This window comes from Zootoca vivipara, chromosome 4 (assembly GCF_963506605.1).
Source record: "Zootoca vivipara chromosome 4, rZooViv1.1, whole genome shotgun sequence".
NCBI lineage: Eukaryota > Metazoa > Chordata > Lepidosauria > Squamata > Lacertidae > Zootoca > Zootoca vivipara.
Genome location: NC_083279.1, coordinates 62,315,503 through 62,341,411, shown reverse-complemented (window position 1 = coordinate 62,341,411; position 25,909 = coordinate 62,315,503). Strand labels below are relative to the sequence as shown.

Genomic DNA, 25,909 nt, shown 5'->3' with positions numbered 1-25,909 from the left:
ATTTCTACATCACTTTATATTTTATAGAAACAAGTTTCAAAGTGGTTTACAACACATTAAAATATCAAATAAAACAATCCAGAATAAAACAGTGATAAGACATCCCCACAGATTACCTGGCTGGCTGGCACATAGCAGCATCTTTTGATGGGGTGGGGGGATGCACAACAACAAAAAACGCTGTTGCACCAGCCAGATGGTGGAGATGTCAATCACCATACCTGGTGACAAAATATATTCACTTGGTCTCAACTGGACCCGTGCCAATCGCAAAATGTGCCTGGTGTCTGGGGAATTTTGAATACAGGTTCAGTACACCATATATAACCTCTAGAAGTTGGGTTATGTTTGAGAGAGTGTGTGCTAAAAAGGGATTGGTGTTGTTTAGTTCTTTACAGATGCAACACAAGTTGGTTTTCAGCAGTTGCAAGCGACTTCAAAAAGTTTCTCTAACTTAGCAGTTTTTGGAAATAAAGATTAGCAGATGCTGTAGCAATAATGTCGGAACCTCTCAGAGTCATTCTTTGTTTCTCAGACTACTCTGTCTTAAGGTGAACAACTTGTAGGATGAAACAAAAATCTATACAGAATACAGGTTCTGGGTAGATGCAATGTTAAAACAACAACTGGTGGCAACAATGAACAAGAGTCCAAGCCTTGATTCAGTGGTTGATGAAAATGCTTTGGTTTGTACATATAAGGTTATGACTGATCCAGGAGTCAGGGTGAAGGGGAGGATGCAGATAAAGGTGCACAGCTGGTGAAGCTTCCCCTCCCCCGGCCCGGTGAATAGGCAGCATGGCTCCCCAGTGTCTGAGAATATGATGAGAATTCTTTGCTTGCAGCGTGGAAGCACACAAGAAGAGAACTTTTTGAAAAGAAGAGAACTTTTTGAACAACTTCCCTGCAAGGCATCTAATCCCCTAATGTTAGGCTTGGCATCTTTGCCCATTGGTTTGAAATATTAGCAATTATTACTGTTTGTAATTACCGGTATGCCTGCCTATCCAATAAAAACAAGCCAAAGAGAATTTAGCCTTTAACCAATGCTTCCAATAGTCTCTTAAGCCAACCGGTTTTTCATACTTTTTTCAGCTGAAAGAATAGCCAGATAAGCATAGTTATTAGATGACTGCTTTCATGACCCTGCTATCTCACTTTCTAGAATACGTTGGTAATGGATCTGCAGGAAAACCTAGAGCGCAGTTCCTGACCTAAAAGCTTATCAGATCCGACAGGATAGCAGCCTACAGCAATGTTGCTGCAGGCCATTTCACTAGAAGCCATTCCCACTACAACTATAGCGTTAAAAAGGGTTTGTCATTGTGTAAATACATTTGTCTGTTGGAGATCGGCATTTTCTCTGTCTCCTGAATAAGAGGACTGGGACCCAACTTGCCCAGTTGGTTAGAAAAAGAGTAAGATGCATTCTTTCCCCTCTAACATTCTCATAGTTGGTGACATGATCTGTATGTTCAAACAGGGCTGTCAGCTTGTACTTCTGGTTCTTAGTTGTATTGTCTAGGAAGAGTCTTTTGAAAATAATTCTTCTTTCTTACTGGAAAGGCCATATCTCAGTGGTAGTGCACCTGCTTTGCAAGCAGAAGGCCCCGGGTTCAGTCCCTGACATCTTCAGGTTGGTCTAGGAGAGAGCCCTGTCTGGAACCCTGGAGAAGCCACTGCAAGTCAGTGAACTAAATGGTTTGACTTGATAGAAGGCAACTTCCTCTGCTCTTTCATCAGCTAGCATTTGAGGCAATACAGTATTCCACAGAATAAATACTAGAATTTTGAAAATTCTTATAGAGATTTCTTATAGAGATCTGGAGAATTGTGTGCTCTGTAAGATCCGTAAGATCCCCATTGGACTAGCAGCTGCTTAAGCTCTTGTAGAGAAGCCCCACAATGTGATTGTGGCTTTGCAGCTGATGTTCCTTCAAATAGTTACTCTTGTAAACCTGGATGTTTTCCATGGGTTAAAATCCGCCCCCCACCAGAAGGATGTCAATTTGAGTTGTTCATCCAGCAATTATTGTTGGGGTATGTGCGTCTTTTTGGCAGGGGTGTGTGCATTTGGATCATTTTTGTGGAACCTGATAATACCATAGTGAGGGATCATTGCCCCACGGGACTAATTAGGCCTCCCCATTTGTCCCATGAGACTGTTTTGGCCAAGCCACACCTACTTGCCCCATACCTATATGTATGGAGACAGGTGTGGAGCAGGCAGATACTTTACTGATCCAAAGGGAGTTTATACACACCACCAATCAGCTGATCGTTGGCACCAGCAAAGCTCTGTGCACAGTTCCATGTGTCAGAACATTGAGAACCAGTGTGGTGGTTGAAGATTTGGATTAAGACCTGGGATACCAGGTTTCAAATCCCCACTCATACCTGAAGCTCATTGGGTGACCTTGGTCGTTGTGAGAGGGCCACCTTGTATGCCACCTTGAGTTCCTTGGAGGAAAGGTGAGAAGAAAAAAGGAAAAATGAATTAGGTGACGATGTTTCTGTTTTGCTTAATATATGTAGGGCTTGATGTCAGCTTTGTTTGTATAGGTCAGGCATCCCCAAACTTCGGCCCTCCAGATGTTTTGGACTACAATTCCCATGTTCCCCGACCACTGGTCCTGTTAGCTAGGGATCACGGGAGTTGTAGGCCAAAACATCTGGAGGGCCGCAGTTTGGGGATGCCTGGTGCAGGTTCTCCTTTATTCGCTTGTGTTCTTTTGGGGGTGAGAGGCACAAACCTTTGTAATTCAAGAAATCTTTAATAAAAAATACTTTTTAAAAAAACAAAAATGAAATAAATGACTAAAATTAAGGGTGGCCTCTGATGGCTTGAGAGAGCAAGGAAGTCTACACACCATGCGCCAGAAGTCCTTCACTGTCATGACCATCTGTGCCTGTGAGTTTCTTCAGTCTCTCCCCCACCCCCCTTTGTGATTTCCTCCTTTACCATGGACATTTGTGGCAGACAGTGGCGGAACCAGAAACATATTGGTAAAGGCAGCATGTTTGCTTTGAACACTTCATATTTCTAGGAGTGCAGACAGGTATATTTTGAAGAAGTTTCAAGTGTATCAGTTATATGTTTCAGCAAAATAATTTTAAAGAAGTGACTCTATGGAGAAACTATAGTGGGGGCGGATAAAGCTATGAAGAGCATGAATATCCTTTCAAATCACTCTAGTTTTCACTGGCTATGAGGCTATATTGGATTGGTGGTACCTTTTTTCCTTTTCTTCCGTTGGCATGCTACAGATATTCTGCAAGCTACAGATATTCTTGTGCCACCTGCCAGCTTAGATTCCTTTCAGGCTGAATCCTAATTGATGTGGTCACATAGCACTGGTTCCTTCTAGGAAATGTCTAAAATAATAGTGTTGGGTAATACAGGTTGTTCTTTAAAGGAATGGCAACTACTGTTGCAGTTCTTGTAAACAATCCTCATATGTGGGTGGTTTTGAGTGTGTTTTTATTGAAAGCACATTCAATGATTGCCATCCTGAAACCTCAACAATATTTCAAGAGTCCTGAAAGTCCACATCAATATCTTAGACGACCAATACCTGGAGTTTTCTCCTGCCCTCATTCCCTCTCTCTCGCCACCCCAGCCTTCTGTACTTGGTTTCTATGGTTATATCCAACACAGCTGTTGTGTGAATGGAACAGATTTTGGCTCATGTAGTGGGACATCCCCTTCCTCTTCTCCTCCTTGAAGCCACCCACATTCTCCCAATTTTTTCTCAAAGTAGGAAAAGGACAGAAAAAGGGAGTCTACTTGTGCAGCATTTGATGCAAATCTGTGTTCCTACATTGCAAAAGAAAGACTAATGAGAAAATTATTGTTCTAGGCAGCCTAAAGACAAGCAGCTGTGGGCCCTGGAGTGATCACTGATACTGTACAGTACTCTCATTCCACTGAACGGGTGCTAACATTCCATTTGAAAATGATGGTCCATTCTTACTTGGCCGTTTTCTTTCAGTTTGGACATTTGCTTTGGCTTGGTATATATTAGCTTATTAGTACCGTGGTTGCTGTCCCTTTAAAAGCAACCTGTATCCCTATGCTGTCCTTTTGGATGTTGCTTCATATTCAGCCTTGTTCCTAGAATCCCTATATTAAGGTATAATGAGATCCTTTAAAGGAAGAACAGGATGTGTATGTGAAAGATTCTCTCCCTACCCAACTCATACTTTGATGGCTTTTCTGTTGAAATCTGTGTTAGAGGTCCTCCTGTGTGTTGCTAAATTTGGTCATGCAAAGTGAGGAGGAGGAAACGGAGCCAATTTGTTTAGCTGGATATAGATCACTAGAAGACACTTAATTATGGTGCAAGTTTAGCTTTCCCTTTCTGTGCTTCAGCTGCCAGAACTGGCTGCTAGCTATGAAAACTCAGACTTTAAATATCCTACAGCTAAGCTTGATCGTCTCTGTCTTAACTTTTGTCCTTTGATATTCCTCAACATATTGTGGTTTGGGTGGTTGTGTTTTCTGTAGTGCCAAGAGTGTGGAACCCATGCCCCTCCAGATTTTGCTGGACTCCAGATCCCATTTTCCCACCAGTATGGCCATCATCATGTTCAGGGATGATGAGAGTCATGATTTAGCAAACATCTTAAAAGGCCACAGGGTCTTGACCCCTGTTATATAATCATATTTGGAAGTTGGAAATCTCAGCTAAAATTATGCTGTCTTTGCAAACAAGCTTGGGAGAATTTTCACAGAAGCACTTGTTTCATGTCAGCAATTTTTTGTGGGGGGTGGTACATCTTTAAATAGCACCTTTCTCTCAAAATGATGCCTTGAGAGTTCGAGAAGATAGATTGATCCTAAGTTTCAGTATAATAAGATACAGAAAGAAAGAAAGAAAGAAAGGAAAAAATCAATCTATCCATAGTACATACCATGCAAATTTTATAAGGGCCTCTAATGATGCCCTTCAACTTGCAATCCTAAGCACACTTACTAGGGTGTAAACCTTATGTAGCACATTCCAGTGACAAACATGTAAAGGATTGTGCTACCAGTGTTTTCCCCCATACCCACTCCAACTGAGTTTAGCCTTTCTTAAGGCACCCAAATGTTTTGAATGCCTTTTTTGTACATTTTCTAGCGTTTTGGTGCCCAGGACTGTATACAGTGTTCCATATGTAGCTACATTATAAATTTATATTAAGGCATCAAGAAACTGACTGTTTTATTTCCGAGGTATCCCACGCAACCACCAATATAGTTTTCTTCGTTAGTCACTGCCAGTTGAGATCACATCAGTATGCATGATAAGTTACTTATATTGAGCCACATTTTCCATTTGGTTGCCCACTCACCCAATTTGGGGAGATCCTGCTGCGGTTTCACTAGAATTATTGGAGGCCATCTGCAAACTCCTAATTCTTGAGCCCTAATCATTTATGATAAAACAGTGGTATGTTTAGAAGGTGCTCCTTCAGATAGCCTGGCCCCAAGCTGTTTGGCACTTCAAACGTTAAAACCAGCGTGTTGAATTTGGCTCAGAAACATTGAATAACCAGTATGTACCGTTCATTGCTGGCATAGTGTTATCATATATAGGTACCAGGTATAAAGCCATTTAACTTGGACAAACCTGAAGCCAATGGGATTGTAATTCTCTGGATCTCCTCATCTCGCTTTACAGGCCAAGGGAGCCAAAATTTGTACACTTTTAGTGAGCCTCATTTTAGTATTTTTGTTAGAAGATCAACAATTCCGCTAATGGAATAGCCTCACATCTTAGGAATTTGTCTGTACCCACCTACAGTGGTACCTCTACTTACGAATTTAATGCGTTCCGAACACACATTCGTAAGTCGAAATTTGTGTCGAATCTCATAGGAATGCATTGGGAGAAAAAATTTGTAAGTTGAAGCAACCCTATCTAAAAATTCGTAAGTAGAAAAAATCCTATCTAAACCGCATCCAAGATGGCGGACAGAGCTCCGTTCGTAAGTAGAAACATTCGTAAGTAGAGTTATTCATAAGTAGAGGTGCCACTGTATCGGCATTTATTTACCAAAGCTAGATTAAATGTATTTCCTTCGGAAGTTTTAAATGGTAGACTGAGAGGCATCCCCTACCAAATAGGCTTTGTTTATGTTCTCAGGACATCAGTTGCATGAACCACATCCTACTGCATTGTGGGCAGTATGAGAAAGCAAGGGATCAACTGATCAAGCTCTTACTAGCAAATTTGCCAGGAAAATGTGAAGCCTCCCTTATTAAATACCTTCTGGAGGATAGGTCAAATGATATTACACTGACACAAATGATATTACACATGGCAAAGTTTCTTTCGGAGGTCATAAGAAACAAAGACCATCATGCTTGAGACATAACAAAATTACTACCCTGGTCTCTTTCGCCTGTTGTTTGGTTGTCTTAACTGTATCTTTGTTTTGAAACTGTTTTGTGGCTCTATGGACTGCAATAAATAATAAATAATAAATACACACACACACACACACACACACACACACACACACACACAAATTCCGCTAAACACCTGAACATTTTTTAAACCAAGAACTTGCTTGTTTTAACCAAGTAGTAATATTTTTAAAATCAAAGCTTTCATGAAAGAAGTCAGATACGACTAGGGGTATGTAGTAAGAGAGAAAGAAGTAACACCATATTATGAATTTGGAACATTCTGTGCAGAAGTGATATTTAGTGTGCTCCGTGTGCAGCAAGTGCATAGCTGCCAAGTTATCCCTTTTTTAAAGGGATTTTCCCTTATGCTGAATAGGCTTCCTCGCGAGAAAAGGGAAAACTTGGCAGCTATGCAAGTGGTGTTTTTTGTGTGCTGAGTGTGCATGTGTAGTAAGGTATGGCAAAATGTCACAGTATTTACCATGTGTTGTAATTAATCTTCTTAAGCTATTTGTTAACGTTGTACCTTTTACAAGTCTGGCATTCTGCTTTCTGTAATGAGATAATCACTCAAGTACTTTAATTAATCACAAAGCTGACAGCATTCCTTTTGTTTGGACTTCTTGTTCTCTTGACTGACTTTCTGCTTCAAATAGCCACAATACAATTTCCCCTGGAAAGTCAGTCATCCTTAATCAAGAGTGATTGAGTGGTTGCGAGAGTGACACCCATTAAGCATGCTAAGACTTGGCACATGTCCTGCTCTGACTCATGTCTGAAGTCTGTAGGGCAACAGATGGATGGCAGGCCTCAGGTAGCCAGCAGCAAAAGCAAGAGAGCAGATTGCAAACAGGCAAGAGTTAAGACTGTGTTATTTAGGAGCCAAGCCAGCAAAGCGGACTGTAGGTAAGTGCCAAGAAAGATGAGATTTTTGGGGGGGGGGGGGATCCACAAGTATTTATGTCCATGACTGGCCCATTCACAGATAAAACAAGGGATTTATCTTCTTACATAAAAAGGAGCAAATGGATGAGAGCTAATCTTGTTTCCACCTTTCTCCCTGCTCTCTGCACCCTGATTCACTTCTAGTAGCAGTGCTGGACTGAGAGAAGTACCTTCTGTGGGAGGCATTATGCTTGCAGGAAAACTGTAGGAGAGGTGAGAGCTGTTGCGTTCTGGTCCTGCTTTATGGGCGTCACATAAACGTTTGGTTTGCCACTCTGAGAACAGGATGCTGGACTAGATGGGCCCCTGGCCTGATCCAACATGCTGATTTTATGTTCTTAGGTGCTACAATGGAGGTCACGTCCAGGGTGTTTAGCCCCTCCTTATCCAATAAAGCAGGTCCATCTCCACACCCTCATCTATATTAAATAATATATAAAGACCTTGCTGTATGCATGAGTGGGTAGATACATGCATCAATACTCCACAACACTGAGTTTAGTTGGCCAAAGTCAAAAGCAGCAATAGTAATCTGTCATCAGTTCATTCTTTAAATAAGTAAGCCAAATGCTATCTTAGGGAACTTACGGTAGGTATAAATGTTAAAAAAGCTTGAAAGAATATCTGGCTTGCATTATCCTGGCAGGATAACAAATTAGAAATTGTTGTCTTGTTGACTGTATGCCTTGGTTAGTAAGTTTGTGGAATGTGATGTTCATGTGGGGGAAGGGGTGTGGGAGAAACAGCAGATGAAGCTCTTCACAAGTAGTTTCAGTGGGAATTTGCTTCTGTCATCTCTTAGCCTGCCAGACCATTTTGGGTTAACATATGCTGCGCTACCTTTTAAGGAAGCAGCTCTAGAAATTCCAGCTAAATGAGTAGCTGTGTGAATGATCTCTTCAGCCACATGTTTTGTATCAGATTGAAGTCGCTGGTGGACAGATTGTATAAAACAAAGGCCTGCTGTGTTTTGCACAAAAGCGTGGCATTTCATTTTTAACATGCATGCAGGGGCAATGGGGAGGGCTGAAATTCTGCGTATCGAATTCTGGAAGGATGACGAATGATACCTTCACAAATTATTTCTACGTGGTTGCAGATGTTCCAAGTCAAAAACCAACATTCTGGAATAGATAAATCTGTACTCTCTTACAGTTGAGTTGCACTATTATTATGGGCCGTGCACAACCTGTACCCTGATTCCACTTTTTGCTTGCACAGTCAAGAATGGAAATTGCAACCTTCAGGCAGTACATCCAAAGAAAGCATTTGTGGAAGGACCATAGCCCAATGGTAGATCATTTGCTTTGCCTGCAGAAGGTTCCAGGTTCAGCATCTCCAAGTAGGGCTGGGAATGTCCCCATTGCCAGTCAGTGTAGACAATTCAGAGCTAGATGGACTTAGTGTAAGGCAGCTTACTATGTTCCTGTAGTAGAGGTGCTTAAAAACATAACTGATAAATCTCATTAGACTCATGTGCAAGAGGGCTTTTATAACTTACTGCAAGGGGGTGGGGAAAAATTACACTTAGACCAGGAAATTGCTAAGCTGCAGATCTGCAGAATGCTAGCATTAATTGGCATTTTACAGGAATAAAATTGTAGACTGTGTACAAAAGTGGTTTTCCCGCCTTGCAGGACTAGAGCTAAGGCTTAGGACAATTGGCCTGTTAAGGCTAACTTCATCCATTGTTTTTAAATTAATATAACTTTTTATCTTTATTACTAAGATTGGTTGAGTGGTACAGCTTGAGAGAATGTAGGGAGTATTATCAACAAAGGTTGACTGCCTAAGGTGGGAGAAGCAGGAAAGAGTTTAGGATACTCAGCTGTGCTTATTTAAAAATCATAGCAGAAAATAGCAGAATCCTCGTACTCACCATGGAATTTTTTTACCCGTCCTGGTGGTTCAACAAAAATAATGATAATGAAGGAATCTCACTGTTACACAATAAAATAAAAATGTTTGTGGAGGCTGAGAAAGCCCTAAAACTAGCTATTGTAAAAGGCTTGTGTATGCTGCTGTTATTTCCAAGAACATTTTTTTTCAATCAATTAGGGAAAGAAAAGGCAGAGGCGTTGGCTTCATTTTATTTAATGCACCTCCAGAAACCAATTTTCAGTACCATAACTATTTCTGATGCATCATTTCCCAAACTTTTTATTTTATGGTACACAAAAGCTAGTGTGGGCTGTGCCACTGCAATGAATCCTCTAGGAATCATAGTCTAGGTGGCTTATAAAATGAAGTGTATATTGGGTAGCGGCTCTGTTGCACCTCTCCAACAGTGTTGATCCGCTGTCACTATGATTATATTTCTTCCACCTAGAAGATTTAAACACACACACACACGGATGGAGGTGGCATTTTCAGGCTCAGTCCCTGGGAAGATTTCTGCCTGCACAAGATGGACAATTGATTTGATGCTCCTCCCCCAACTTGATGCCTCTCATGTTTTATTGGCCATCTGCTCCAGCCACATGGCCAACAGTTCCAGATATTGGGAGCTGTAGTCCAAATCAGCTAGAAGTTGAGAAAGGAAGATCTATATACACAAAATAAAGAAATGGCCAGGTTAGATATGCCCAAAGGTCAAGAAAGCGGTTTCTGTACCTGCTGTAGAGGGAAGTGAGGGGCAGATGGGGCTCATCAACCTGGGACTGTAGCCCATCTAGGAAAAGGAAAACTCTGAACCTAAACCTCTGCTGCCTTGTGGGATATCTTTGGGAGAAGAAAAGGCTAAGGAGTAAACCCTGCACAAAACCAGAGTAGAGTCCCTAGATTGGTTGGATGGTGCCTTGTACACCACTCATTGTACTCCACTCATTTCCTGCCCCTTTTCACTAAAACTGCCTCCCAGAACACCTATATGATGTGACCTTTCAATTCGCTTCAACCTCCCCCCCCCCCAACTGAATCATTTCATAAAGCCCCTTAGTCCAGGAATGGGGAGTTTGTGGCTCCCAAGATGTTGCTGGACTCCAAGCCCCATTAGTACCAGCAAGTCCAGTGAGCCATGGTGGGAGTTGTATTCCAGCAACATCCGGGTGGCCGCAGGTTCTCCACCCCTGTCTTAGCCCTGATTCATATTCATAGCCTTGCTTCTTACATTCCTCTCTGCCCTGCTACAGTCTAAATTTTGATTGCAAGCTTGTAATAAATAATTAATAATAATAATAATAATAACAACAACAACAACAACAACATTCCACATTCTCTCATCAAGGAGGAGAATAACAAATTATGTAATCGGTATAGAAAGAAATTTTTCTTTTCTTTTCTGAGCCGCCCAAATTGGCAGTGGGCATGAAGGAAGAACCCTCCAAGCACTGAATTTGTGAGTCAGAAAACTGTAATTGAGATAACATATGTTCGTATCATTATATGTTGCGTTAAAATATTCAGGTTTTAAACTAAAATATTAGAACTAAAATATTTTAACAAGCTTACGTTAAGTGTATATGCACTCTTCGGTTTCCCCCACCCCCAGTATTCTCAGCGTGATTTCCACTCCATCTTCTCCTCTTTCCCACACAAAGGAGACTTTAAGGACACAAACCTTCTAGAAAAGCTAACTAGCTAGCCATGTTTCTTATTAGAGTCAGCCATTAGTGCCACATTTGCACTAATCTTTCCTCTTTCAGAATGGACAGATCTTGTGAAAGTGTATGTAGGCTTGAAAGCCAGTTTCCTTGTTAAAGGGGTGTTCCTCTGTGATAAAAGTCTATAAGTTGTTTCTGGAGTGGTCGCCCGCCACTCAGGAGTGCCAACTTGAATAAAATATTGGGGGGGGGGGAGAGTACCACCCTAGATAATCAATTACAAGATGTGGGGTGTACATGCCATTTGAATGGCAATGCCCATCACCTTTTTAGGGGGCCTGTCCCCGTCAAATACTTTATTGGGGGGCGAAGACTCTGAAGAGACCACCCCTTAGGAGTAGGCTCCTAGGCTGCTGCTTAATTTCCCCCCCTTGAGAGCCTTTGTCTCCATTTGTTCATGGTGTACTTCTGTCCATTTAAAAAATATTTGGACACTTTTACTTAAGGGCCAAGTTCCCACATATTCCCACTGCCATCCCACATATTCTTTTCTCCAGTTTTGTTATTGAGGACTTAACCTGTGGTGACCAAACTCATTCCATACCAATATAAGCAGATACCTTTACCCTGAGAAGATTGTTTTCAGAGTAGCACCCACATTATTCAAAGGTTGTTTTTCCAAACTTTTATTAGTCAATTAACAATGCCTTGATTAATTTTTTAAAATAGTAATAATGTTTTTTAAAAATCTTACATATGCTGACCACTATCTTAAAAGAGGTAGTATTCCCTTTTCCTTTGTAGGAAGGAATATCTATTTTTAGAAAATGCACGTGTAACCAAAGGTGAGCTTTTTTTGTTTCAGAGTTGTTTCATATGCAAATTTGAGACCATAAAGATAAGCTTTGCTGGATCAGACCAAAGGCTTATCTACTCCAGTATTCTTCTCTCTTGGTAACAGACCATAGGCATATGGGAAGCCCAAAGGCAGAATATGAGCTCACAATAGCACTCTTCCACTTGTCTGCCCCAGCAACTGGTTAATTAAATTAATTAGATTGATTAACCAACTAAAATTCATACAACTAATCCACTAAGGTTTCTTTAATCGACTGACAGCCCTATTTAGGATCGAGTATCAAAGGTTATATTGAGTTGGGAACAGGTAAAACTTAAGTGTTGATACTCTGCCTCCCAGCGCTTTCCGATACCCATTTCAGAAGCTGCCTGGAAAATGGGCTGGAGTGTAAAGCACAGATATTGCTCATCAGCAGGATAATAGGCAAACTTTGGCCCAAGAATGTTGGTTATGGACTTGACAGATGGCAGGAGATCTTAATGTGCCTCAGAGGTACAGACACTGATGAGGGGGAAAACAGCATAATCTCCTGGGTGTGGCACATTTAACTATATGTCCAGTACATTACACAAGAAACTAGGCCATAGATCATTAGCAAGGTACTTTTATCATGTAACTGTTCCTTTCAGCATTAACTAATGAACTGTGAGGATTCTCCCCCACCCCACCCCACATTTCCTAGCTGAGAGACTTCTATTTGTATATCAAGGTAGGCACTGGAAAAAGCTAGAATTCAAGCTACATGTATTTATTTTCTCATTAAACATGCTTAGCTGGAGCCCTTGGGCTCTTGGCAAGTTGCCAGTGTGATTCGTGAGTGTCCACATCAGAGATAATCATCTTAACTCCAGAGGAGGTGTTGCCAGTTTATGATCCAGTCTAGGCCCACGTATGTCATTCGTGGCTACCACTGAGATAGCAAACATTAGCTATAAATTTATCTTTTAATCTTTTATCCAAGAAGGCCTGATAGCTATCTCAAAATATGTGCTGTCCATTGTATATATACCAGTCTTTGCAATCCTGGTACATTCCAGATGTTTTGGGCTACAACTCCCATGGATTTTCTGTCTGCCACTGAGCCATAGCTGCCAAGTATCCCGTTTCCGCCGGGAAAACCCCTTTTTTCCTACCGTTTCCCGGCGGTCTCCCGTTTAGTTTTTAATCCCGATATTCTCCCTTAAATTGGCTTCTGCCGCCGCTTTGCCCTTCTATGGGCACCAGAAAATGGCGGCGCCTGTGCCGGAAGTCGCTACCGCGCATGACCGGAAACGCGTAAAAGTGACTTCCGGTGGCGCTTTGCCCTTCTATGGGCATCAGAAAATGGCGGCGCCGGAAGTCGCTTTTACGTGTTTCCGGTCATGCGTGGAAGCGACTTCCGGCGCTGGCGCCACCATTTTCTGGTGCCCATAGAAGGGCAAAGCGCCACCGGAAGTTGCGTTCACGCAACTTCCGGTGTGCGCACGCTGCCGATCCCGGATCTTTTCGTCCAGGACTTGGCAGGTATGCTGATGGGAGTTGTAGTCCAAAACATCTGGAAAGAGCCAGGTTGGCAAAGGCAGGTACGCACACAAACATGCCCAGCTTCAAAAGATATAGTGCCCAAGATCTTGCTCCTTTAGTGGGAGCATGCCAAACACATATTTGTATTCACCATAAACAGTGCTGTGAAAAAGTTCCAAATCTTGTTACAAAGATGATTATTTATTGCTGGTGGTATTGATGCCAAGCTAACTGCCCTCTTTCTTGGTGTTGCTTCCTGTTTGTTTGTAGCCTCGGTTTCCCAGTGGAGCAGTTGCGTTATAGCTTCTAAGTAAGCTGTGTTTATTCATAGAAAGTGATTCCCCTGTGCCTTATACAGGTTCGCAGAAAGCAGAGGTTTGCTGCGTGAATCCCGCAAAGTCCAGCCAGTCTTGCAACAGATGCTGATCCATAGTCCCTTCTTATTGTGTTCATACTGTTTCCCCAAGCTTCCACCAACAAGGGTCTTATGCAGATTAGGGCCTGCTTCAAGCATCTGCTGTATTCTGGTGCCATAATGTTTTTTAGCAGCATCAGATTATAATGCACTCTTGTAAATGCTGGATATGGTTGATTTAATTGTGTTAAATGAGCATGTGGATCAGGTATAGTGCATGACTAACGGATTGTAACATCACGGGAGGAGTAACTCCTTCCAAGGCCTTGAGTCAGAAAGCTGACCTAATTTCCTGTCTGAAAAGAAAGGTTCAGTCAATTGCCCATCCCCCTTTTCCTCAGCCATTTGACCACATCCAGATGCATTTCTTTAAATCTAATCATTTGACACAATCATTAAAGCACAAACAAGGATGCTATTGTGATCAGACGGCTTTATCAGCAGTACTGCTGTACAGGAGCAGCCAATTAATTTTTATCCCCTTCTGGAAATCTAATAAACTACAAAGTATTCTGCTGTAGCAGGACAGTAGAAATTTATAACAAACTGCAAAGTTTACTTCTGTTTGGGGAAAAAAAAGAAACTCTGTAAACATAAAAGAGTAGAGTTCTTGGGCTGCTGTTTTTTTAAAGAGCTAAAACAGTTGCTAATAAGTGAAAGATGCACTATCTTGCTCTTAAATGTGCCAGTTAAATGTTTGTGCTACAAAAGAATCTGTGTAGTAAGTTTAGGTTCAATAACTTGAGGCAAAGATGATCATAGTGTTTGCATTAAATAGTTACAACAATAAATTGTTTTCTTAAAAACAAAACAAATTTGTATTAGTTTTTAAACAAATACAGTACAAATATGATAACCATTAAACACTTATCCAGCAGTACATCTAATGCTGTTTGTTTTACCCATTTCCTCTAGAGATACACATTCAACATTCAACAACAATTTATTTGTACCTTGCCCATCTGACTAACTGAGAGCTTCTTCTGCTAGTCAGGCTCCACCCCGTCAGAACATTCTCCAGGGATAATTTCTTTCTTTTCTTTTCTTTTTTTAAAAAAACATCCCAATGTTTCTTGTTAGGAAATGTCTCTAAACTACTCCCACTACGTCTTTTATCCTCAGCAAAACTTAGCAGACACCAACAGCCAACTATAAACTAAATTCTGTAGAGGAGAGGTTACTAGCAATATTCCACTTGATCTGTGGCCAATACACGACTTACTGTGCCCTCCTCAATTCTTAGACGATCTTCATGAACTTTTCTGAGCATTTCATGCCAGAGGGTCCTTGGAATCATCACCTTGCTGCCTTTGAAAAGCTGCCCTTCTTTTACTGACAGGTCATGCCTGCAGTTCCAAAAGTCCCATAGGCTTTATCACAGCTGCTGCTGTCCTCTGGGCAACCTTCAAACTATACATTCTTTCAGGAGCCTATCTTCATTCTCAATCTCTGCTTTAATAGTGTAATTTATAGATTTACCTTTGTGTATTTATAAATAAATGTGCGCGCGCGCACACACACACACACACACACACACACACACACACACACACACTATATGCTTCCTCATAGAGCACTGGAAAATGTGGCTTTATTGACGGCCCAAAAGAATGTATATTAGGGATATAAGGCTGCAATACTATACACACTTTGCTAGAGCAAGTCCCATTGAATTCAGTGGGGCTTACTTCTGAGTAGCCAAGTAGAGGATTGTACTGCATTTCTCCTGTATAGGACTATAGTTTTTTCATGTTTCCTGAGGAGAAGCCACAACAGTAAACATTCCTGTTGAAAAGGTTAATCTCCAATTGGAAAACTTGTCAGCAAATGATACACAGCAAAATTACAGGATTACCAATGTGTTTTTTTAAAAAAAAAATCACTGGGGGGATTAAAAACAAGTTAAAGCAACTTATACTAATTATTTCTCCCCCTCCCTCAGCCCCCACACACTTACGTCTCTCTGACTCTCTTTAGACATTTAAAGGATGCTTTAATCTCTGGTATAAAAAGTGCATTAGTCATCTATATGTTGAAAGAATTCATAGGTGTATTTTATTGCAACTAAAAGCAGAATGAACTTCCATATCATTTATAATTCACCGGAGCACAAAGAAATGTAAGGTTAATGAGAATATGTGTTAATTACCTTTAACAAGTTGCACTTTCCTAATGTGTAGTGACTCTAGGAAATTCCTTTAATCGTTTTTTTAAGGTGGAAACATCATTACTTCTTTAGCTCTTGCTTCTCCTGTGTATGCATATGCATGCAAGGTATCCTTTCTGAATGGTCTCTTCCTGCACCATGAGTACTACGTAACACTGATTTTCATGTGACCTGTCTGGGATGATATTCCACTGGGCTCTTATTTGGTGTTTCTCTTGTTTTGTTTGCATGAATGAATGTGTGCTTCTCACTAATTTATCTCATTCCTCCCCCCCTCTCACCGCTCTTCTGCAACTCAGCCATGATTGGCAGAGAGGGGGGCAATGCAGAGAGGCAAGGTAACCATCACTTCCCCCCCTTATGGTTTGATTTCTCATCAGCCAAATTCTGGTGCAACAGTAAGCCATGACCCAGGGGGTTCTCAATATCTGTCCAAGCGCCCATATAGTAAAAGGTAAAGGACCCCTAACAGTTAAGTCCAGTCACAAACGTCTCTGGAGTTGCGGCGCTCATCTCGCTTTACTGGCCGAGGGAGCTGGCGTTTGTCTGCAGACAGTTTTTCTGGGTCATGTGGCCAGCATGACTAAGCCGCTTCTGGCGAAACCAGAGCAGCATACGGAAACGCTGTTTACCTTCCCGCCAGAGTGGTACCTATTTATCTACTTGCACTTTGACGTGCTTTCGAACTGCCAAGTTGGCAGGAGCTGGGACTGAGCAACGGGAGCTCACCCCGTCGTGGGGATTCGAACCACCAACCTTCCGATCAGCAAGCCCTAGGCTCAGTGGTAACCAAAGTGCCGATGGCGAAAATTTCCTGAGGTCCACCAACTGCAAAATGTTTATAAAGGGGAATAGAGGTTGAAGTTAGCATACTCAGCTGGCAATTATTGACATTTTCTTCGATGTCTAATATTTATTTCAAAATTGCTAGATTCTTTTGTAATTTCCCTCTGGCAGGGAGTCCAGCTTTCTTAATGCTAAGTATAAACATTGGCTCTTGGAGGTATTGTGACTTAAGCCTCATTTGGGGCAGAATTTGCTGCTCTGTTGGGGGGGGGTGCCTATTTATTTTAATTCCCCCCCACACACATGCCTCTCAAAGTACTTTTGTTCCTCCTTCTATTCTTTCCTCTCCTTTCACACTTAACTTACATTCTATTCCTGTCTTTTATCCTTTCTCTGTGCTCCTTTTAGATTCACTCCACTTCCTTGTATAACAGCTTCCCTTTTTATCCTCTTCCTCTATATTCCCAATTCTTTTTAATCATTATCAATATTTGGACTGCATTTTCTCCATGCAAATGCAGAAATATATATACCATGGCATAATTTTATTTATCTGGCTCTAAAATGAGGCTAATAATTCACATACTGTATTTTCAGAGTGCACACAGGTTTTCTTTCCTGGGTGCTACTTTTTAAAGAGATTTTTCTAAGGAAAATAAAAGTGGTTAGCTGTATTCAAAAAAAGGCCATTTCTTTCATTTGTGTTAATTCCTTCTTGCAGTTTTACTGTTTTAGTTTAATATATTTGCTTAATTACAATCTTTTCTACCTTGACTCCACCTAGTGGTAACCTCAAGCGTTGCAAAAGCTGTCAAACATTCTTAATGTGGACTCGGGTCTTTAATAGAACAGCATGGCCCGTCTCCCTCCCCTTGTCTTGTCTCCACAAAAGTACTAATCCTCCTTTCGCCTAATCAGACTGAAAATAGCAGCAGCATCTGTATTTTCAGCTTTCCTTAATATCTCAAGTGTTAAAGTGCTGTCTGGTTTAGCTCTTTTGAAGCTCCTGGTTAAAGGGGGCTTCCAATCTGCTCTGCTCTCCCTTTCCCATCAAAAGCTTGCGTGCTGCCCATGTTCCACCTTCTCTGGTGGCTTAATAAAGTGGGGACATCTTCCACTGAAAACCCATTCAAATGAATGAGAGCTGTGCAAAAAGATTCCTCAGCTCAGCCAGTCTCATTCACTTCAGAGGGGTTTGTGTCATGTTCATTAAAAAAAATTCAACATTTTACATATCGCTTAACACTGTAGCTTCTGAGGCTATGAAATAAATACATAAGGGAAAAAATCATTTAACAATAACCACAGAATCAGAAAATCATACTTTAAAAGTTCAGCAAGGCTGTATGATCTCAGCCTTGAGGGTGTTCTACAGAATTGGGCCACACAATACTGTGTTCTGGATGTGAAAGGTCCTTTGTTGGTCATATGATTTATCAGCTGGTTAAAGGTTTTTCAGTTTATTTCATTGAAACCAGATGACCTCCCTTTTCCCCCTCCCTCTATGCCTAATGTACCTCCTGTATGTAGCTTTTGACCCATTTATACACTAACCAGGTGATCACTATTTAGTAGACAACTTGTTGGACTAGATCTGAGCCTTCCGTAAATACCATCAAATATAGATATGTATGAGTGAGACCCGAAACCAAAATTTTGCAGTGTCTTCAATCCTAATGGGAATTTTCCTGTTTAGGCTTCTGATCTGCCATTCTTTTTAAGCTGGTCACCCCATTCTCACTGGTTTTCCATTTATCTTTGATCCACAACCATTCTCGCTGGGCTGGGGTTTTTTTTGCCCGGGGACAGGTTCCCCTTAAGTTCATTCTTATTTTTTGAATGTCTTTCTGTAAATGCCATGGTTTCCCCAAAGCATGTCTTGGTAGCTCCATTTTTGGTGGAATCCTGCTTGTTTACTTATTTTATCCAAACTTGTTGGTACTTAGAATCAGAGTTTGCTGTTAGACGTAACAATACTTGGTTTCTGTGCAGTTTAAGACTCACCAGGAATCTAGGAACCTATTCACAAGTTCCAGTAGAAAGTTTCTGCATATAGGTTATCTTCACAAAGGCGAAGCAAAGGGTTGTGTTCAAAGCAGTTCTGTATTCCAGGATGGAAGTGTCTCGTGGGTTATGGAAAGCCACATGTTGTTCAGTTTTACTGTCCTTTTAATGTATCAGTCGAGAGATCAGTGAAGTAACGCCATATGCTGCTGTACAGATTTTGCATCCGACTTAATTGATTTATTTATTTTCTTTAAGTTCGAAGCGAGTGTCATGGCTGCAGGGCAGAAGAGATCTAATCTGCTTTTGAAATTATTCATAGTTGGCTTTAAATATTATGTGAGAATTATGGGTAAAATATTGAGTTGCAGCCTGATGAATTTATTAATAACCCGGATAGGGGAAATGGGTGCACATGACATATCCTGCAAAGTGTAAGGAGAAAAGAAAACCCAAATACATTATATTCTGTTTGAAAATATAAATATATTTTTGCACACCAGAATTAGTCCCCAAGCAGCATATTGCTAGTGTTTGCTGTTCAGTTACAAAATTAAAAGATACTCTAATGTTCCACTGACTCAAGGTGGATTTTGAATGTGTAAAAAAGTATCCCCATGGCCTAAGCTTTCTGTGACCACAGTTTACTTCATAAGATGCATGAAGTGTAATCCTCAGTTGCCACTCAGGTCTTCCAGCAAGAGGAGTGTTTGCTGATCAACAAGGAAATAGTGATGGCCTCAAAATCCCTGCATGCAAGACACAGCATCTGGAGGGTGCTTGCATATCTTGTACAGCCAATCCCATAAATTGCAGGAATATGTACTTGATTTTGTAATTTGCTCTCTTTGCAGTAGATAATTCCCCTGTGAGCGCAGCATCTTAATTTTGCTCACAGGCATTGTTAAATAATGAAAGGACATAAGCAAAAAGGAGAGAGATTTGATCTCGTGGCTTTTTTGGAGAAAGATGAAAGAAAGGAAACCTAGCTAAGGTAGTATAAATGTTAAAAAGAAAATTCTGGAAAGAGTTCCTTTTGAAGGTTTGAGAACATAATTGGAATTTTAAAAATTACAGTTAAGTTTCATAAAATCATAAAATAAATCTCGTAAGAGTAAGTGGGCTCTCTTAAGTTCTGCAGTAGCAATGAGGTGCTGTGTGCGCACACTGGTTTAGTATATTGAATCATATGCCAGTGGAGATATGCAGACAGTGTTCTGTATTTGCTAACAGCTTTGGAGAAGCAGACTTGAGGATTAAATGTGGCTTGATATAAGATTGCCTCAGACAAGCTTTCCATCATATCCAATAATGCCAACTCTGGTATTCAGAGCCTCAGGAAGAGAATATCAGAGCCTCCTGGATCAAGTCTGGATCCAGGCCTGTATTCTGTTCTCACAGTAGCCAACCAGATGTCCATGGAAAATCTACAAGGAGAACCTTTCCTGTCGCTGCCACAGATGCTTGTAATTGGAGATGTTGGGTATTGAACCCAGGACTTCCCCAGGGATGGGGAACCTCTCACTGTTCAGATGTTGTTTGGCTGCAATTGCCATCGTCCATGGCTGGAAGTGATGGAAGTTGGAATCCCACAACATCTGAATGATCATGGATTCCACCTCCCCGATCTGAGGTGATAACGGACTCTCCTATTTGAGCTACAGTCCCACTGAGGGCTTTCCCTTTAGAGTTCTAAAGGTGAAAATATCTTCATATTGCTTTGTAAAGCCTTAACTTTTATTTGCTGCACATAATCCTCTATAAGACCCATTAAGCACCAAATGTTAACTTTTGTCCTTTCTCTGTCTCTCTACTGCAGTTATCCCTGACTCCCTGAGAGTGACCTCAGAAGCCCAGACCCTAAACAAAGTGCAACATGATTCTCTGGAGCTAAAGTGTGATGTATCCAAGAGTACCGTGCAGCACAGCCATATTTCTATCGCCTGGTATCGACGGAAAGCAGATGAGCCTGCCGTCGAGGTGATCTCCCTCAGCCGGGATTTCGTATTGCATGCGGGAAGTGATTACACCCAACGGCACGCCAGTGGAGATATCCGCCTGGATAAAGTAGGGGAGACTCAGTCCAAGCTTACAATCTACAACCTGCAGTCTTCTGATGAAGGCGAGTTTTACTGCGAGGCAGCCGAGTGGATTCAGGACCCTGACGGCACTTGGTACGCAATGACCCGCAAGCGCTCGGAGGGCACCATGGTCTATGTGGAAGGAACTGGTTAGTGTGCCAAGCTTCTTTTTTGTTACCTCTCTCATAGACTGTAATATTCTTCGTGTTTTTGCGGCAGTGTTGGGAAGGAGGGAAGTGGAAGGAGAGGATGCTCTAATCATTGTGTCTTAGAGTAGTCCAGTTCACATGCAATACTGAACTGTGATCTAGTATTGTGTGGATGAGTAAAACATCCGGCTCCCACATCATCACCTTCTTTACAGTTGGAAGGGGGATTTCTTCTGAGAATTTTGATTTCAAAGGGTTTTGGTTTAGCATTACCTATGTGCTAGGTGTTGTGGTTTATAACAAAACACCTGCTAAACTACACAGTTTTATAACTCAACGGTTTGAAGTTGGCTTATTGTGAAATGGATCTGTTGGTTTTAAACCAAGATCCTTGGTTTTTTGAAATTGAAACTTAACTCTGCATACCTCTTCCTGGCTGTGCTCGACGAGGAAAGGGGAGGTGGGGATGCAGCAGCCTGGTCCTTCACTCTACCTTGGAGGGAGGCCCATCCATGTATCACTAAACCTGCCTCTCCTGGTCTTCGGTCCAGAGTTATTGCAACCCCCATCATCCCCAGCAGGTCAGGGATGATGGGAGTTCTAGTCCAAAACAGCTGAGGATACAAGTTTAGGGAAGGCTGCACTAAGCCATGACTCAGCATTAATGTTTGAATGGATGTTGGGGCTGGAGTCAGGTGTAGGTCAGCAACAAAAGCAATATTCACCTGAGGCCAGTGAAGTTAATTCTTTATTCGAGGAAGCAAACCACAGCTCCAGCCTAGTGGTCTCAGCAACTCTTTCTAGGAGGTCTTGCTCCTATGAAGGAGTTGTGACGACTGAAGGTCTCCACCTTCCCAGGAGACCAATAGGACTTCTCCTCTCCAGGGTCTTTCCCACACAGTTTCAGGCCGCGTCTTCACACAACCACCTGCTGCTTTGCTCTGGGAGAGGGGAGGTGGTTGCAGCAGGAGCAGGAGACTCCCTGGCTTCTTCAGCATCTTGCCTCTCCTGGCTCCACTCCTCTCCAGCCCCTACTTCTGCCACAGAGTCTAAAAACTGTGCTCTTCCTCAGCCTCTTCCTGTTCACTAAACCATGCCTTCTGCTTCCGACACTTCCTCCTCCCAGTTTGCTCCATCTCCCTATGATCACCAGTCTGCTCCCTCTGACCACTCATCTTCATCCCACCACCAATCCCTCGGCTCTGAGCCTTCTTCCCCTGGGGTTTCCCTAGAGGGTTCTCTGGCTGGTGGCTCCTACCACTGCTCTACAGCCAGCCAGTCCATGACAATGAAGCTAGTGAACACAGTTTTGTGGTAAAGACTCATTTACAAGGAAATGTGTGATAGTCTGGGACTGCCTAGCAAATGACTTAAATTCCTGGATGTCATTATCTGCCAACAGATACTGAGAGCATTTGATTATTGGCTGAATAATTTCTCCAGGAAATGTGAGTGGAGCCCTGAAGCCATAATCATTCATTTTTATTTTTAAACTGGTGGTGCATGAGTAAGCTAAAGCTTTCGCACACCAAAATCTCTCTTTCTCTCCATTGACCATTTTCTGAGCCATAATTGGTTTGAGTTTGCTAAGTTAGGCCATCTGGGGTGAGTTTACACAAGCACTTTTATTGGACAATACCTTCACATGACTTTTCTCTCCCTCCTTTCATACAAAGATATTTGAGGAGCTGTATGAGGAGTCAGTCTGTTTTTATTAGTGAAAGAGAAGAGAAACAGTGGGATAAGAGCCATCCCATCTGCTGTTGGTCCTCTAATCATAATTGCTCATATACAATAGCATGACCCTAAGCATATTTTCCTTGAGTTAATAACATCCACTTGATTACCGCTATTTAGCCACCAGGGTTGTGGGTACATCACACTAGTTAAAAGGCACTGGAGGAGTAACTAACACACACTAAGTGATATTTCAGCATGGTGGTGTTATGGCTCTTATTTCTTAGATCAGAAGTACTGTTTTGGCAGTCCCAGTCCCTACAGATTTGCTTTCTTCTCCCTTTCGCTTGTCTCATTTTTCTTCCTTCCTTTAATTCATCTTATTTCATTTACCTTTTCATTCTGTATCTGGCCTGTTAGTCTCTTCTCGTTAACTCAGAACTCAGGCTCCTTTCTGATACTGCTTTTGAAAAAGATTTTGGAATGAGACATTCAACTTGAACGTTATTGTTGTTCCTCCCTCTGGTTGGAAGGAGCTACCAAGGAGTGTTGCTGTCAGTAAGGAAGACGTGGCACTACATTTTCGATGTATCAAAAGGGCCTGCTCAATTAACAATACATTGGACGGACATGCCCTAGATATTTCAGGTGTTAGTAACTCTAATGTCTGCTTTTGAAAGTGTATTTGAAAAGATCACAAGGAAAATGAAACGGTTGAACAGCCCACATGTATTTTAGAGCAGACATATTCTGATTGCATCATTGCAAAATAAAGGTATGTTGGCAGTCACCTGGAGTTTTTGCGGGGAACTTCAGTTGCTGTTTGAGAAGCAAATTTGGATCTTGGGGGGGGAAAGTGTAGTGAAAATAAGTGGTTTGGCAGTGTACAACTCTGATTTTCATTCTACTTGTCCACTCAAGAGTAAACCCCATTTGGTTTAGTGCAAATTTCTTCCAGGTAACTAAGACTTCAGGTTTCAAGTATGAATGTGTTCTTGAATGGGTGGAATAATATTTTCCTGAAAGGCGGAACCAAGATTTCCAACAATTGTAAAGTGTACCTTTTTGCGTTAACAGCCTTCATTAACCTAGTCCCCTCCAACTGATTTGGACTACAGCAGGCATCCCCAAACTGCAGCCCTCCAGATGTTTTGGCCTACAACTCCCATGATCCCTAGCTAACAGGACCAGTGGTCGGGGAAGATAGGAATTGTAGTCCAAAACATCTGGAGGGGCGAAGTTTGGGGATGCCTGGACTACAGTTACCATCATCCCTGTGCATTGGCCAACTTGGCTGGGACTGATTGGAGTTGGAGTCTAAAACATCTGGAGGGTAGCAGGTTGAGAAATACTGCTTTAAGGTGTTTAGTACAGTCCACAGTCATTCTTGTGAGATTAAAAACAGGTAATGTTTGGAAGTGATGCATTGTATATATTGGACCACGAGCAATCCTCAGCCACTACAGCAGGTCATGGCTTTTGAGCATAGGTGGTAAGAAAGGAAATTTCCAGTAAATGAAGCATTAATTTAATGCCTTTCTGCTCAATTAATATTTGTCTATATTGAACATTTAGTACCCTGTTTTCCTTAATGCAAAATCTAGATGAGATAATTATTTTGAGGGTCTTACTAAGCAGTGTTTTACCTTTTGTTGTTGTTGTTGTCGTCCTTTGTTGTGCTCATGGTGATGTCCTTTTGCCCTATCAGTCAGTACTCGCTCTAGTTCTGGTAGGTTTTCCTGATTTATAAATAAAACTTATTTCCTGTATCTTGATACTTTCAGCGTGTGAAATCTTACTTGACATTTTACGAACCAATACCTCTTGATAAAGTGCACGACCCGTAAAAGGTCTGTTGCTAACTTGGTACACAGTTCAACATTTGAATCAAAATTTGTAAACTGAGGCACATCAAAACCATACATTTAAGGCATATGGTTTCCCCCAAATAATCCTAGGTAGTTTGTTAAGGGTGCTGGAAATTGTAGCCCTTTGAGAGGCTTCCAGTGATTCTTTGGAGGACGCCATGTGCTCCAAATATGGATATAGTGTACCTAGAGGTTGGAATAATCTCTCAAAACAGCAGAGAGTAAGATACTAGGAAAGAAAGATCAGATCTATTGCTGCCTTTTCTTTCTTTGCAGAAAATTGGTATATATTTAATAGGCAATCATGCCAAATTAACTTCTACTAAGCATTGTTTTTAACCTGTGCCGCCTTGAGCATTATACAGATGACACAGTTAGAAGAATAGCATTTAAAGAGGTGGATAAAATCAGGGTGGGTGGGCGGAGTATGAACTGTCTTCGTTTCCAAGTTCTTGTTGGTTTTTTATGTGTCTTCAGTGCTGTGACACAGTTTCATTTGGAGTGTGTGTGTGTGTGTGCTTGTGTGTGTGTGTGTTCTATTCCTTTGTAGATATGGATATCAATGTCCGGCTAGAGACAGAGAAGAGGACTTACACCGTGGGGGAACCAGTGGAGTTCAGGTGCATTCTGGAGGTACAGAATGTTGCCAAGAGATACTTTTCCATCTCGTGGGCCTTCAACAGTTCCCTGATTGCTAGTTTTGGGGCAAATGCCGTGCCGGTCCTTAACAATGAGTTTGCCCAACGAGAAGCTCTGGGACAACTGAAAGTGGCCAAAGAAAGTGACAGCATCTACGTCTTAAAAATTTACCGACTCCGCCTGGAGGACAGTGGCAAGTACAACTGTCGGGTGACGGAGCGCTTGAAGACGTCGACTGGTGAATTTATTGATGGGGAGAGCAAACGACCAAAGAACACACCCATCACCGTCCTTCCCCTCAGTAAGCAGAGATGTTCGTTGTTTCTGTTGTGTGTGTGCATTTGTAGGAGTTACTGGCCATCAGACATGGTTATGAGACAAAGCAACTCATGGGGCTGCCCCCCTTAGCTGTTGTTGAACATAATGAGCATAGGAAGTTCAGGCTCATTTGACTGGTTAGTTATCCATGCCACTTTCCCCAAAAAGCTCAACACGTGATAAATTCATAAACATTATAAAAATAAGCAGTGCCAGCAGAAATACAAACCACATTTCCCTTCGATAAAGGGGGAAATCAATAATGTGTAATATTTGTGTTGTAAATGTCATATTACAACAAACCCCAACCTTTTCTTGGAAATTATTTTTATTGGAAGCAATAGGTTATATTTTCCCTATGTTATGTATATTTTAACAGCACAATCCTATTTATGTTTATTCAGAATGAAGACTCATTGGGGCTTACTCTCTACTAACTATGCTTATGTTTGCAGCCCAGAGAAGCAAAAAACAAAGGTGCTGAAAAGTATTTCGCATACTAAATTTAGCATCCCTGAAGAGCTGTTCATGTAAATATATTTGTTTCCAAGGATAGTTA

At 41.6% G+C, this 25,909-nt stretch overlaps 1 protein-coding gene across 1 annotated transcript in view; it reads left to right on the top strand.

Annotated features, from left to right (window-relative positions):
* Nucleotides 1-25,909, top strand: part of IGSF3 (immunoglobulin superfamily member 3) — a 109,260-nt gene that overhangs the window by 44,203 nt on the left and 39,148 nt on the right. The window contains exons 4-5 of the mRNA XM_035116544.2: nt 20,438-20,848; nt 24,944-25,333. Coding sequence (XP_034972435.2) covers nt 20,438-20,848; nt 24,944-25,333 — 801 coding nt within the window. The remainder of the gene's footprint in view (nt 1-20,437; nt 20,849-24,943; nt 25,334-25,909) is intronic.